Genomic DNA, 15,611 nt, shown 5'->3' with positions numbered 1-15,611 from the left:
GAGGTGGTGGATGCCCCATCCCTGGAAACATTCCAGGTCAGGTTGGACGGGGCTCTGAGCAACCTGATCTAGTTGAAGATGTCCCTGCCCAGGGCAGGGGGGTTGGACGAGATGGCCTTTAGAGGTCCCTTCCAACCCAAACTATTCTATGATTCTATCATTCTATGAAAAACCCCCATGTGTGGAAGCTCTCTGAAGTTATTGGCTAGTCCAATGCAAAGCCTATGCTCAGTCCTTGGAGTCTAGTTGACTGACGGCTTCTGTTACCTGAACATTCAGCAAGTCAGGGTCACTGTTAATTATGCAATAGTAAAATAATTCAATCTGAAAATTACTCTGGTGGGTGGTAAATCAAGGCCATTGCTTTTTATTTAAAAATAAAATATTTAATGTCTACTACTGCCATCATCAGTAAATTAATCTGTTATTTGTTTTAAAATAATTTCAATTTAATATTATTTTGATACTAACAATTTGCTGATGACTAGTACCTTCCATCTGAAATGTTCCAATGCTTAGCAAACCTTAGTCAGTTAAGCCTCAACGTTATGACCTCCAGGACCCTCATCTAATAAGGGATGAACCTGTGTCCCGGGCAGCTGAAATGCTTGTCTGAAGTCGTGCGGCTGCCCTGCAGGAGGGTGAGAAGCCAAACCAGTGGTCCTGGCTCCCCTTCTACACTCCTGAAAAGCCCACGGATTTCCCAGTACTTCTAAAAAAACCCATATCTCTCTGTAGCACCCATGAAAGAAAAGAGAAGGTGACCAACGGGCAGGAGGGCAGAGTCAGGGATAGGAGCATGTAGCCCTGTGCTTGATGTTGGGGAAGAATATGTCAGGGCACAAAGAAGAGGGTGAATCAGGGACTCCAGGAGGTGGAGGGGAGGTTGGATGTCTGCACGTAGCTGAAATGACACAGATGGAAGAGGGAGCTGAGGTGAGGAGGGCTGGAGGGCGTGGAGGAGGTATAGACACGGCCAAGCATCTCCTGGGGCCAGGTCAGCTCTCTCCTACCTTGGTGGGCTGGAGGTGCTCAAAGATGTTCTCTCTCAGGGTCGCCACAGCTCTGTTGGCATTTCGCTCCTGCTTGTACATCTGTGTGGTGGGGTGGATGGATGGGGCCACAGCTGCATTCATGTAGGTCCCATTGCCGAAGGCCAGAATGGCATTTTCTTTGTGGGGGAAAGAGATGGAGAAAAGTGTTGTCAGGGCAACGTTTCCAAGGGAAAGCACACGCATCCCTTCTCCAGCTTCCTTTGACTGCATCACCCAAATGTCTTCAGAGCTCCTTTGTTGAAAGCACAGGGAGCTAGACACCTATAGCCTCTTGAGGACCAGGGCATCTTCATACCCTCATTCACAAGAAACCTCACCAGCTTGCGGGAGATGCTGCCGGAGCAGCAATGTGCCAGGCGATACTTACGGAGACAGATATTGTCGGTGAAGAGATGCAGAAAGCTCTCACACTCTTCCTGCCGGTTGCCACTGGCATTGCACGTGCACCAGGGAGCTATGCTGGAAGTTGAGTTGTCAATGTAGTTGGGTGTGATGGGGCTGCCTGCCAGGAAGGATGGAGAAGTGTTACCGCAAGGCTGGCACTTCAAGAAGGGACAATGATTTCCCTCCTTGCTGCTCTCTTGGGTTGCTCTGCTTACAGCCTCAGCCGAGCCCCTCCGTGAAGGCAGCACGAGAAAACCCTTCAAGTGCTGGTGTCACAGGTCTGTTTTGCTCCCAGGGAGGAGAAGAGGGGCAGTCGCAACCCTTGTGTTCACCCCACCACCAACAAAGCCTTCAGTCAATTAAAACGTGCTATCAGTCCAAGGAACGGGCAGCTCCTGGGAACTCAGGTTCCCTAATAACATTCAAAAACTGTATGTGAATGTGCATAAAAGTTTCCACGCTGAAAAAGCCAAACTCAATCCCCAGAATGGTCAGAGACAACAAAGGATGGATTAAACCAGAATGAAAACTTGACCCAAAAAGCTGTCAATCTATCCCATCCGTCAGGATGGACCAAGTCCAATGGCCATTGGTGTTTCTCTTTGGACTCTGGCTGTGCTTGTGCTAACTGCTGCCAGCTGGGTCTCTGCAGCATCTGAAAACCCAATTTGACATCCTCTGAAGTCAGCAAGATGGCAGTGGATGGTGATTTCCAGTGGCATCACTGGCGATGGCATCAGGGAACCCCTGACAGAGCAGGTGCCCTGGGACGGCCCATCTACTTCCACCTGAGAGAGAAGCTGGGATCTTGCAGCAGCCCATGGTGCATGGTTTTTCTCCCTCCACTGTGGCTATCCTAAAGTTACCCCATGCTCATGGCTTAGGCTCCTTCTCTAGTCACTGCAGAGAGAAAGCCCAGCATCTCCCTGAGATCCCAGTCTCAGCTCCCCACCTTACTCTCCTCAAAGCTTTTAGCTGGCCAGAGTAAGAGGAGATGTTTCCCACCCAGAGGAGATATTTCCCACCCAGAGAGTGGGAGAGAGACGAGCCGAAGGATGCAGCCTCTTACCTATGATCCCTGTGTACGCCAGCAGACAGGCAGCATAGCTGTCCCTCCGGCAGCCGCTCGCAGCCTGCAGGGATGGCTGGCAATTAAACTGGAACTCCGCATAGCGTGACCTGATGGAGCGAGAGCACAAAGTGGGACATATTAGCACAGATATTCGGGGCAAAAAGGGACATAATAGCACACTGGTGGTGTTTACAGAAGGGAACACATTTGTGAAATCCTTTGCCGCTGTAGGTGTTGTTAAACCAGTTTGAATCAATGTCACTTAATACTCCCCTGCCCCCCCCCCCACCGAACCCAGAATTGGGTTTTATCCCTTTGAGATGAGACATGAATAGGTGCTGTAGTTAATGTTTTACAGGCTTCCTCTGGGACTGCAAGAAAGGTCCAGCCTTGAAAGAAATGTTTGTTTTCTGGCGTGTGAAGCTGGTTTTCGAGGGAAGAGCTGTTGCAGGCAGCGAGGGAATTCATTCTGTATTGCCATTATCTGACTCTTGGGTAATAACTTCCCCTAGAGACCTAAGCCTTCATTTTTAGGCTGATTTGCTGAAAGAGAGAATCACTCTGGTCCAGTTTCTCTCTCTTCAAAGCCTGTGCTCTAAATCATAGAATCATAGAATAGTTTGGGTTGGAAGGGACCTCTAAAGGCCATCTAGTCCAACCCCCCTGCCGTGGGCAGGGACATCTTCAACTAGATCAGGTTGCTCAGAGCCCCGTCCAACCTGACCTTGAAATGTAGCTGAGGTCATCCTCGGGTTAAGGGAAATGCCCAAAGGCTCAGATATGAAATGCTCTACCCGCCATCAGGGCTGCTGCCACATCCTCTGCTGCAGGCACCCATTCTCAGGGGAAGGTTGGGCTCTCTGGAGCCTGTGGAACAAGAGGTGTATGACATACAGCTCTGACCACAGACCACCGTGCCTCGGTTTTCACATTGCCTAGGTCAAAGCACCAAACCCAACCAAACAAAGCAGCTTTGAGTCACACACTGGGCTTGTTGGGACTGTCTGGACCATGCAGGGAAGAAGGTGCATCATTCAGACAGATTGCCAGATTGCTTTTTGCGTGTGGCTCCCCTGTTAGCTTGGTTGGATGAACTCCGTAAATCACGCTGCCAACCAGATATTTGCCACCTAATTCTTTAGGGATGAGTCAGTTGTTGGCACATAGGCATGTAGTGGTCTTTGGACATTGTAGGATATCTAAGACATCCACATGGGGCTTTCAGGTAGGACATAGGACCTACTGGAGATTCAGATCCATCTAAACAGGCATCCCGTGGCCAGGTAAGAAGGCATCTCACATGGCATTTGAGCTGCTTAGGAAACTCAAGCAAGCACTAACACTGTCGACACATGAAGATAGGGCCATGTGGATGACAACCTGCAGTGTCTGAACTGGGTACCTCATATGTTTGCTCTGCCTGGGCAATCTCAGAAAAACTGAGCATGTTGCTCCTCCCAGACAGGCTCTGTCTTCCAGACATTTTGTCGGTGCTCCTCGTCAGTGTCAGCACTCCGACTTGCACTTTCCTGCCCAATTCTCTCCTCCTCCCCAGTCTTCTCCTTTTTTTCCTCTTCTTTGTTCCCATGTTTGCCTCATACCAACCCCTTTCTCCTGTGCCATGGCCAGGCAAACTCTTCTTGCCCAGATTTTCGCTGCATTATTTAGGGGAGGGAAGTACTGATTGCAGGTTTTTCATTATTCATGTTAGTACAGCCCACCCTTCCAAGCTGGGAAATTCAAGGGGTTACAGCTGTGAAGAAGCTGCAGGAGGACTAAGCAGTGCAGGCAGGGTTAGCCCTGGAGTATTTTACTCTATTTCTTTAAAATGTCATGATTTGTTCCTGGCTCTCCTTGTGGTTTCTGCACTGTTAGCTTTGACCAGGTCACACGTCAACCCCTTGCTCCCACCGTGTCTCTAGAGGATGTTTTATATGATATATTCAGAGACCAAGGAACCAGATAATTAACAGCTGTGCTGCTTGCAGGAAATGGTTTCCAGCCTCCTGGGAAACAACACTCTCCCCTTTGAACCTCCTCTTCCCCGCTGGGCCTGCCTGTATTCTTAGGGAGAGGGCAATAGCCATCCGTTTCGGATTCCCTGGGTAGCCGGGGGAAATCTGAGCAAGAGCTGGCGTGGCTCAGGGACTTTGCACCTTTCGGAGTCAGCTTCAGACGTATAGCTTGGTTGTTCTCCTTGATCCATGTTTCTGGGGTGCAGAGGGGTGAGGGTATTAGTACCAGTCCATCCTTCCAAGAGGATGCTGCTGGTCTCACCTCCCCTTGTGAAAAGACATAATTTTTTAACTGTAATTTAAAGATGATGTGCTGGTAGGGAATGGCTGCTGGAAGTTCAGCTCAGGAAGTCCCAAAGCCCACAATAATTAGAGACTGGGACAATACTGGGAGATGTGTCCTACACTTGCTCTTGTGCTCTTCTCCGGGTGTCTGCTCATGGCCACAGCTGCACACAGGACACTGGGCTGGGACCACCACGGCTGGTGCAGTACGGCTGCTGTTATGGCCTTACATCTCTTACTGACAGATGGGCTCCACTCCTGAGAGCTGTATGTGGATTAACCTTCTGGAATATCAAAGACTTTTTGAGAAATAGAGGGGTGAAAATAGTTCAGCTGAGGGAAAAACACTTAAGGGGTATGCCTGTGAGTGTGCACATTGGGATGGGTCTGTGCACGTGTGCATGCATGGGGCTTAAATGGAAACAGAGGAGCAAACCACCCTGGCCACATACTACATGGTGAATCTGGAGTGAGAACTGTGACTCTGAGACTTCTATTGCAATCACTAGAACATCTAGCCTTGCAGTAGAAGGGTATATTATATATATATATGATAATTTTTCTAATAAAAAACCCAAAGCCATGGTTTTAAGGTATTTACAAGTGCCTGTGACTGTTAAGATAGCTTGGGTGCTCCTGTAGGATGCTCTGGGCTAGGGGAGATAGACAGTGAGGAGACAGATTGGTGAAAGTGGTTGCAAGCACCCCACACCACATCCCTGCTTAGCTCGCACCTTCCTGGAACTATTTCCATAGCAGGTCTTTCTTTAGGACCAAAGCCAAAAACCCATAGAAAAGGTCTCAAAAAGCTCCAGCACAAATTCCTCAAATCTTCTCCTGTCTGTTAACGCCTTCTGTATAGAGTATGAGACAAGGACATGGGTCATGGGAAGGAGCCACTCAGGCAATGACCTGTGTAGGTGGGTTGTGGTGGGATGGGTGCCTCCAGACAGGATCCTTCGGGCGGGTGCATTGGCTCTGGTCACCGGGCTGTTACCGGTGGATGAACCTCAGGCTTGTGCAAGGGACAGCTCTCCATGTAGGCCACCCCAGTGTGCGAACGTTACCTGCAGACGTAGTTTTCCCGGCAGGAGTCCAGAGGTGCCAGGCAGTTGGGCTTCTCCTTGGACTCATAGGAGCATGCAGGAACGATGGTCTGCCGCCGGCGTTCGGCACAGGCTGTGTCGTCGCAGGGGCAGAAGAGCAGCTCGTGGGTGTACTCCGGTGGCACGCGGTCGAAGAACTTGCGCAGAGCCTTGTGGCACTTGGAGCGGTTGCAGGTGTCGGCCCGGGCCAGGCGCCGGATACAGAAGGAGACATACTCTGTCCGCAGCCGCTGGCACATCTCGTCCACGTTGCAGGCTTTGGCGGCATCCAGACACTGGTTCACCTGGGTCACCTCGTTCTCAGACCCTGTGGGGTGGTGGGAGATGGTGATGGGGTTTTGTGCTGACGTCCCCACCAGCAGCACCACCCTATGCTGAGATCTTCATCCCCATCCTGTTCCCATCCATGGCCACCTCGGTGAGACCACCACCCGCTCTGGGAAGGCAGTGGCCAGGGTGAAGTTCACATTTGCTCTCTGTGTCCTGGCAGCACCAAATCCCCTTTCCCTACTCACCTTTCCCAAGAGGTGCCATGGCCACACAAAAAAGGTCACACCCCAGAGCCTGCTCCACCAAGCTCCTACATTTAATAAAATGAAGCTTTGGTCTACCCTGGGCGTCTCGTAACACTTTACGAACGTGAATTAACCAACTTGAGGCCTGGGAAGACAGCAGGCATTAGAAAGTGCATCTGCTTATGGCCATGACTGGATCCACCAGTGTGATGGGATTTCTTCTAATGGGCCTTCTTTTTCCAAAACGTTGCTCAACATCAAACACTGAGTCAGTGGCAAAGCTGGGTCTCCTGATACATGGGTGGTCTGCACTAACCCTTGCACCCCAGACTCTCTATCCTGTGCAATGAGTTTTCTCAGGCCACTGGAGGGTCAAGTCTGGCTTTGGAAGCAGCTGTGCTATGTTCATCCCAGGACCTGCCCAACTAAGTGAGAGCTGTCTGGGTCTCAAAGCTCCACAACAGTGCTCTGGCTTCCCCCACCCAGACCAGTCCTGCCCAGTATGCCCACGTCCTAAGCAGCAACAGTGCCTTCACAGGATGGGGATCAGAGCTACCATCCAACCTGATGCCCCTGGGACCTTGATGCTGCCTGCACGTGAGTGCATGCAGGTCTCTCCCCACACCCTTTGCAAGGTCACCCCTTCGCTGGCTTCAGCGAAATCACTCTGCAGGCCCACCCTCTTAAACAAGAGGGGAAAGAAAGTTCCAGATTCGCAGTCTGGGTGGGAGAGCAGGGGTGTGCTGTGGGGATGCAGGGAAGGTGGAGGAAAACTTGCAGCAGGGGGAACAGTCAGCAAAATAAAGCAAAAACTGTGGTGACGGATGAGAAACACACTGTCTTCGGTAGGCAAATAGGGATCTCATGAGTTTATACGCCAACGACTTCCTCTGCAAATGTGGGGAATAGATAAGAGGGAAGGGTATTTGTATAACACTGGTTTTAGGGCTCCTTCAAAGATGGATGGGGCTCTGTTTTATAGAGGGGGGAAATGATACAGAGTCCCTGGTAGGAGTCGGTCGAGACATTAGGCTCTGTCTGATCAGCCAGACAAGATGAGGGTCCTCCAAGCGTGAGAGAGAAAATGAATTTGAAGCTGGTTTTCACCTCTCTGAATTAAGCCCATGACCTGAAGCACACTAGAAGGACTTTCTCCCCAGCAGAGAAGGATTTTTTCACAGAGGAAAAATCCCCAGAATGATAAATTTCCAATGCAGAGTCAAGCCCTATCTTTGGCTGGGAGTTAAAACCAGCCAGTCACTGCTGACAAGTGTTAAAACATTGACAGTCTCTGAGCACTTCAAAACTGGCTGTCCTCCTTCATTTTCACTGACGTTATCAGATGCTCCTTCTCTGAGCGTGTGTTTTTCCCTTCCTGTTGTCCCCGCTGCTTATGGTGAACTGGAAGTCAAATTCCAAGTTGTGCAGTTATTTTATGATGGGCGAAACTTTTGCTTGGTGTGTTCCCACCTCGTAGGTACTTCCCTTTAAAACTGCCCAGAGATGAATATTGTTAGAGCATCAGTTTACGCTGGGGAGCTGTCAGCAAATGTGGAGGAAACAGTTACTTGGAAGGGTTTCATTACCCATTCAGCTAATGAATCACAGGGAACACGCTAGCTTTTCTCCTCTTCCCACGCAACAACAGAGGATGTGCTTTTTTAAATCACCACTACAATTAGAGTGGAGGGATATAATTCCATTTGTACAGTTTTAATACAATGTTTATGTAAAATTGGGTTAAAAATCTCTGTTGCTCTGACTTGGCATACGGTCATGGGGTTGTCTTATGTTTCAACAAGTTCTTGGGAAATTTTTTTTGGTAGATTTGAAAGAGGGTCCTTTGGCAATGCTGACCGTATGATCCTGGGCATTGGACAGACACAGGGTGGCAGGTCATAAATTATGCTATAAAAGGTGTTGATGAGTATAAATAGGGAAAAAAAGATTAAACCAAGAAACTTCATGCCCTTAAATGGATGCTGAGTCCTTTGGTACATGTCCCTGCTGCTCTGGGCCCATTTGCTTTGCTGCCCAACCGGTTTCACTCTGCTTTAAAAACCTGACAATGCATTAACCATGCATAAAAATCCCCGTCCCTAGATTTCACCGTGCTCTGAAGAGCCCTGTAGGACTTTCAGTGAAAGGGGAAAAACTCTAGTGAAGAAGGCCATGACCCCGGCAAACAGCTTTGTGCATGCTTCACTTTCCATGCTCAAATCAATCAAGTGGAGTCAATAAGAAGATGTGAGGTCTTCCCCTCGCTGCTCATATTGTCAGGGCTCACGGATTAATTTGCTCCTGGACATTTTCACCTAACAAGTGCCTCACCATTGCGGGGACTGCAGACATCCGTCGGCTGCAGGGATGTGCTGCTCCTTACTCGCTTGGGTGCACTCCAGCTGTAGATGCCACCCCAGAGTCAGGTGCACATCTGGGAAGAGCTGCAGCAGGACTGCTGTTTTGGCACATCTGCCAGAGACACACGAGCAGTACATTACCTGCTCCCAGATGGGTAGTTTGGTAACAAAAATCACCGTCTGTAAAGCTTCCCCATGGCTGTGGTGCATAAGCAGAGCTGAACGCTGGTTGTGGTGGCAGCTGTGATGTTGGTGATGGATGGCTTAATAGCTACCACACTGACCTTTTAACTGCTGGGCCGTGGGTTCATGCCCTTGAGGGGGTTAAAAGGTGTCGGGCAGCTCTGCTCACGTTATTAAGTAGATTACATGATGCAGAGCAGAACATGGGCCTGAGTCCTGAGGTTGCCCTCAGGGCACGGGGTTAAAAGCTGTGGCTGGGATCAGCCGGTAGGTCGGGTTATTGACCTTTTTGCCTGCAGAGTTTGACCCTGTGACTGATGTGGAAGCACCTTCTCATACCTAACGATACCCAAGCAGCCTCTGCTCGGCAGGGTGTCTGCATGGCACAGGTCATCCACCTGCTATGGAGAATCAGCCCACCTGTGATGGCTCATTGGAAGAGGCCTTCCTACCACATCCCTCAGTCCCAGCCCTTCACAGTTCGGACAGGAAACAGCCAAAGAACGAAAATCACAAGTGCTTCTTCCTGGGACGTGTTCTTCTACCATCAGTTTAGCACAGGAATCATAAGCAGCTCCTTGGTAAAATGATTGCAAGACCTGAGCAATGCTTTGTGAAGAGACCACAAGAGTCCACAAAGGACTGCCTTGTCCATAGCGCTTGATCCCACAGCCAGTCCCCCCCAGTTTGAACCAGTAAGTGTAAGAGCATGTTCCCACCCACCTACCTGCAGTGATGGATGCCAGCCGGACGTAATCAAAGCCCCTGATGAACGGCTCGTAAGGGGAACTCTCCAGTACGTTCATGCCTGGGGTGAAAAGAGAAGTTGGTGAGAAGGGTGAAAAGAGAAGTTGGTGAGAAGGCAACTGAGGCTCCTGAGGGATATCCGAGACATACAAGGTTCAACAGCTGCAGTGCAGGTTTGCTTGGTGAGTCCAAGAGGACGTGTGCTCTGAAGGCCCTAACTAAATGGATACTCAGAGTCACAGGAACTGATGTGTGGCCATATCCTTAGAGAAGGATATGTAACTGGCTTTTAAAAATGTATTACAACTTTGGAATAGGACAGCCTCTCAGAGAACTATTTAGTTGCAACCCTCCGTAGCTCAAGTCTTGGACCCCTTTACAGGGATTGCCACTGAGGACACCAGACTGTAACACAGGCTCTTGCTCATGGGCAGGGTTCAAACCACCAGCTCCCTACATACATGGGGTTTCCATCACCATTCTTGCTATTTTCTGTATGTCCCTCCCTGGGTCAGCGGTCCTCACCTGTTTCTAGGACACAGCCAGGGCTGTGCACAGGGTTGTGTGTATGGCAACACACGCGCCTTCATATTTATTAACACCTCTCCCCTTCTCCTTGCCAACAGCCCTTTCTCACTTGGCATGGAGCTAATGACCCACAGCTGCTGCAGAAACTTTCCCTCTTCATTTTTAAGTTGCTGGGAAGCTAATTTTATTCAATCGGTGCTTCCCTTTCATCCACTCAATGGTCTGTAATGCCCCGTCATCCTGATGGATACCACAGAATATTATTGAAGCAAACAGCTCAGTACCATTTTTTTTTTTATTAGACGTTTAGATGGATATGGACAGCAGCAGCAGATGTACTGGCTGGGATAAAAGGACTATCAAACCTCATGCTCCGGGCATATGCTGATCACCAGCTGCGGTCAGGAAGAAATGGCTCCCGGGGTACACAGCCCTGTGCAATTACCACAGGTGCATTACAAGGCAGCTTTACACCTTCATTGAAATATCTTGCATCGTTACTGACTGCAGAGGGGCCCATTTGTATGTTCCGGTGTAGCAGTTTTATGTCCTGATGATATAGCACCTTATCAGAGAATTGTTATCGGGTAGTCATCACGTTATTGTGTCTCCAAATGGGAAGGTGGCTAAACACAGGCGCGCTCAAGAGAAGCTGAGTAAATAGTATGCTTTGTAAATTCCCTGAGCACACACTTCCACAATCGATTTTATAAGAGGGCTTCTAGGAAGCTTTTTACAGCCTCCTGGGTACGTATGACTGAGAGACGAAGCCCTACACGGAGCATGTGGATTGGCTTCCTTTCTCAGTCAATTAAACATGTGTAAGGACTGAAACATGCGACTATTATGAAATATATTTCCCAAGGGAAATTAAGGCAAGGAAATCAAAGGTTTGGGAGTGTGAATCTGCATTGCAAGTGAACTTGGTGCTTGAAAAACTGCGGGGCTCAGGACACGACAGCAGAGAAGTAGAGCAGAGTCTTGGCAGTCTCCGATAACAGCCCTCTCACAGTCATCCCCAAGACGGAGGTCCAAAGCCACTGGTCAGGAAGCCCATCCAGCCTGGCCTTCCAGCACCCATCTCCTACTCTGCATCTGGAGACCCACGCCTGGCCCCTGCCTGCTCCCAGTGCTCCCCGCCATCCTCTCCCTGCTCTTCCAGCAGTGGTCCCAGAGCTGGAAGTCCTCCAGACACCACTGTCCTACACAGCCACATCACAGATAAACTGTGTCCAAAGCTTCAGGCCACGAAGGTCAGCAGGGAAGGAAGGGGTTGTGATGTAGCCTGTTAAGATGAACGGAGAGGCTGGATTGCCACCTCTTCCCCAGGCTTCACTTCAACGCAAACAAGTTCACCTGGCAAGTAATTATGGGAAAGATTGGATCCTGGAGGGTGCTGAGGTCTCTTATTTCCCCAGTCAGTTCATATAACCATGCTCTGCACCCTGCAAGCTGTGGCACCTGAAAGCTTTCTGGGAACTTGATCAAGCAGTTCCTTTCCTGGCAAGCCTGTGCATTATAATCTCCATCCTCTTTGTTTTGCTTGGCCTTTTGGCCTGTGTTATCACTCCTGCACCTTTCCTTTCAGTTTTCCGCCAGCAGTGTTTTATTAATCTATTTCGCAGCCCATGGCTGGAAGGTTCTGTTTTATTCCCCATTTTAATTTTCATGGTGCATAAAATACTCACCAGCCTGACAAGGAAGAGTTATGGCCACTGAGGTGCACTTTTATGATGACTCTTAAAAAACGTCAAAATCCAAACTTACTAAATACTGGCTCTGAGAACACTTTAAATTCCAACTTGATGTCACCAGCCCCAAATCTTCACTAACCCAAAGACACTGGTGCATTTGAGAGCCTCCAAAAGAGTGGTTTTTTTCAAGTTCATGCTGTTTTTTCCTCAATGCCCATGCTTTGTATAGTGTTTCTGTAAAATCCACAGCTTTCATGGTCTTGGTTAGCATACTTAGATGCAAAACATACCATGCATTTCCCCAGCAAAAGATCTCAAGGTATACTGCTGTGATGGGTGCGCTCAACCCTTGACCAGACTGGTGGTGGTTTGGTGCAGGCTTGGGAAGGGGTAAAGGCCGAGCCGTAGCCAGGCATGAACTCCCCTAGTTTCAATCTGTTCTCTGAAAACCCACAAAGAAGCAGAGTGACCCAGTGAGCATCGATGCCTATGAGCTTGGAACACCGATCATGCGATTGACACATGAATAGCGGGTGGCTTTTCCAAGACTCATTTATCAAGGAACAAAGAATGTTGTGGGTATGAGGAGTCTCAAGCATACCTTTTCCATCGCATGGAATTTGACTACGAGCCAACCACTTTATCCTATGACAGCCTAGGTGAGCCTTCTTTGAGCTCTCCCTGCTAGGCAGCATGGCTGCATGGCGGTGATCTCCCCTTGAGCTGGGACACCTCTCAAGGATGCTTCTCAAGGCAGAGAGGCCTTTGACCAACGACAGATCTTTGGTAAGCGACCGATATCGCGCATAACCTTGTAGTATGGTAACTTTGATTTTGTCTTGGTAACTTTGATTGCATGCTGAATTGATGCTAATGAAACATTACATAAATTTTGCATATATAATCACTTAGACATAAACTGTTGACCAAGTCTGAGACTAAGTTTGGACCTAGCTACACCTAGACTCCTCTCTGAGCAGGAGTTTTAGAAAGCAAGGGGGTCCACTCTGAACCATGTGACTCAACAGGAGGGTCCTCCTTACCCTTTTGTGTCCCCGGTCCCTCTGTGAATCATTCTAACTCGAGTGTAACTCAATTTTCCTTTGTATGTTTCTTCCATGCAGTAATTAATAGAGTGAACCTTGCCATCAAACTTTGTGAAGTCGCACTTTTACATTATATTAAAACCACTTTTGCTAATACCTTTGACGGTGATTCTTTAAGCGATCTAAATCACTCATTTCGCAACAACTGGGAGCGTCATAAAAAAGAGACCAGGTTAAAAAAAAGAAAGGAGGTGTCTCAGGTCTTCAGGATTGCTTTCCCCAAAATGTCATTACCGTGGGGGTCGGTAGGTCTTGAGAGGGAACGGGATACTACAGGGGTGACCTTTTTTGCTGCCACTTTGGTGCTGCGGAGCTCTGTAGAAAGCCCCAGCAGTAATTCCTATTTAGGAAGATCATCAGGAATGAGTACCCCGCTCAACTGACCTTCCATCAACGTGTGGTGGATGCTCCAGTAGACACTCAAGCAGTGCTTCTCCTTTTTCATGCCTCGCTTGCACTTGCAGCCATACAGCTGGCTGGAGAGCAGGGCCGTCACGGTGCTCCGGCACTGGTTCCTGGCGTCGGGGCCCAGCTTGTTGGCTCCATTGCCTGCGATGCATTGCCGGAGGGTTCTGAATTTGGCGCTGCAGATGGGGTCGTTGGTGCAGGACTCGCCTGCTTGAAGGCAGTCCCTGCTCGAGCTGACAGCTTCCGCCATACCTTCTGCAAGAAAACCGTAGAAGGGGTGTAAGGGTGATGGAGCTACCCCAGGTGGGAAATGAATTGTATCTCCCGTGAGCTGGACCAGACTGGGATGTCCATCTTCACATGCAGAGATGGAAATCCCTCTCATCACCATCCACACTATAAGCAACGACCCTACCTCTGAAGTCTTTAAGTGGGCAGATCCCTCTCTAACTGGTCAACTGGAGGGTTTAAATGCCCGGGCTTGCCACTCCTACTCACGGATTGCCCCCATGATGGAGCTGGAACACACTGGCTGCTCGAGTGTGCTGCAGCACTGCTCAGCAGTGTCACAGAGGAACAGGAGCGGGTGAAAAGAAGTTGGAGGGATATTAAGGAGACAAGACACAGCCTAAGATTCAACACCTCAACCTAGCCCTCTCTCCCATATTGCTGGGCCACCAGTAGCAGTGAGATGCATGTGGCCTCCAGCTGAGGAGCCAGAAGGAGAGGTCACCTCTCTCCTGGAGACCAGGTTCTTCCCGATTTGAGAGAGTCACCCTGGATGAGGTCAGCCTGGAAGCAGGATTATATGTGACAGAGACTCGACCAGTTCCTGGTGCTTGCTCTTTCCTGCTTGGAGCACAAAAAGCTCTCCAAGCACTTTTCTCCCCCAGCTCTCTATCTCATTTCTGCCCTCCAAAGTTAAGAGCAGCCCAATGCTATGGAGAACCCAGCCTGTCCTCCTTGCACACGATTTAACTCTGTCTATACCTCCCTGAAGCTATGAATGGCTCTGTGTGGGGTGTTTTGACATGGAGTCAGCCCACATGTGTCCCAGGAGTTGGCCCTTGTTCCTTGTTACCACCTCCCCAAGACTCCCATCATTTTGTCTTGGCTTTTTCCAAGCTTCTGTAAATTCTCCTTAGAGTTACTCGTAAAAAATACAAAATGCTCTGTTCCCCATGCTGAGAGGATAGAGCAAAGCATGGGAGGAAGACATTATTGCTACGTGTACGCCAATAAATTAAACGTGCTCAGCAGGGCTCAGTGGTGCTGTGCCCCCATGGCCTGGAGCAGACCATTTCCATGCTATTAAATGCTTTTCCTCTCTAAAGCAGGCTGGCCACATGCAGACTGACTCCTGGGGATGGGTCCTGGCCTGTGCTTGCTCCAAGGCTCACGGCTGCATGGCTGCACCTCGGCAATGGCAGCGCCAGAGGCTCAGCCGTGCTCAGCGGGGCATGGTGGCACTCAGGTGGCGGAGAGGAGACAGGGGTCGAAGACAAGGCAAATTGCACGCTTCCCAGTTGGTGTGATGCTCTGGAGCATGTTGACATAGGTCAGGCATGACTGCACCATGGCTTGGGGGAGTGATGAAGAGGGAAACCTGGTTTATGGAAGGGGAGAATCAGTACCTGTGCCTATAACATAATTTCAGATCCTGCTGTACTATAAAAACAGAAACTGCTGCCATGACCTTGAAGGAGGACTTCTCAAATGCTTCCTAAAGGAACTCCTTGTCCCTAACAGAACTTGTCTTCCTTTCGGATAGGAACCAGAAGGGTAAGGATACTTTACCCTTCACGGGGCAGATAAGGTGGGGGCACCTTCTGGTTTTTGAGCCCCTCCAGGGTCTGCTCCTGGTAAGACCCAACTCGGACAACATTACAAAATCCTGGGAAAAATGTGGGGCCCTGATTTCCATCTCTGAGGGCTTCATGAGATCTCCCCTTTCTCCAAGAGTCTATTGATCTCTCCATAAAGTCCCTTTTTCCTCCTTCCACCTGCTCCCTCTCCTGCCCTGAATTTCTGCATCTGCCTCTGCTGCCCTCCCAGTTCACCGCTTGAGCCCAGTATATCCAATTCTCTTCCCTCAGCAGTCGCAGGGTGTTTGCTAAGAAGGAGCTGCTTCTGTTGCTCTTGATTAGAGTAGA

The 15,611-nt window shown here is 49.5% G+C and overlaps 1 protein-coding gene across 1 annotated transcript in view; it reads right to left on the bottom strand.

The window, feature by feature from the left end:
• GFRA4 (GDNF family receptor alpha 4) overlaps window positions 1–13,715 on the bottom strand; it is a 16,159-nt gene extending 2,444 nt beyond the window's left edge. Inside the window, exons 1-6 of the mRNA XM_009290680.1 lie at window positions 13,435–13,715; window positions 9,703–9,783; window positions 5,879–6,224; window positions 2,509–2,618; window positions 1,423–1,557; window positions 1,014–1,171 (exon numbers count right to left, since the gene is read on the bottom strand). Of these exons, the coding sequence (XP_009288955.1) occupies window positions 1,014–1,171; window positions 1,423–1,557; window positions 2,509–2,618; window positions 5,879–6,224; window positions 9,703–9,783; window positions 13,435–13,708 (1,104 nt within the window). The 5' untranslated portion in view covers window positions 13,709–13,715. The remainder of the gene's footprint in view (window positions 1–1,013; window positions 1,172–1,422; window positions 1,558–2,508; window positions 2,619–5,878; window positions 6,225–9,702; window positions 9,784–13,434) is intronic.
• Window positions 13,716–15,611: the final 1,896 nt, after the last annotated feature.

The sequence above is a fragment of the Aptenodytes forsteri genome, unplaced genomic scaffold, assembly GCF_000699145.1.
Source record: "Aptenodytes forsteri isolate BGI_AS27 unplaced genomic scaffold, ASM69914v1 Scaffold236, whole genome shotgun sequence".
NCBI classification, from domain to species: Eukaryota; Metazoa; Chordata; class Aves; order Sphenisciformes; family Spheniscidae; genus Aptenodytes; species Aptenodytes forsteri.
The sequence above is the reverse complement of the archived record's forward strand: the minus strand, read 5'-3'. Positions and strand labels throughout refer to the sequence as shown.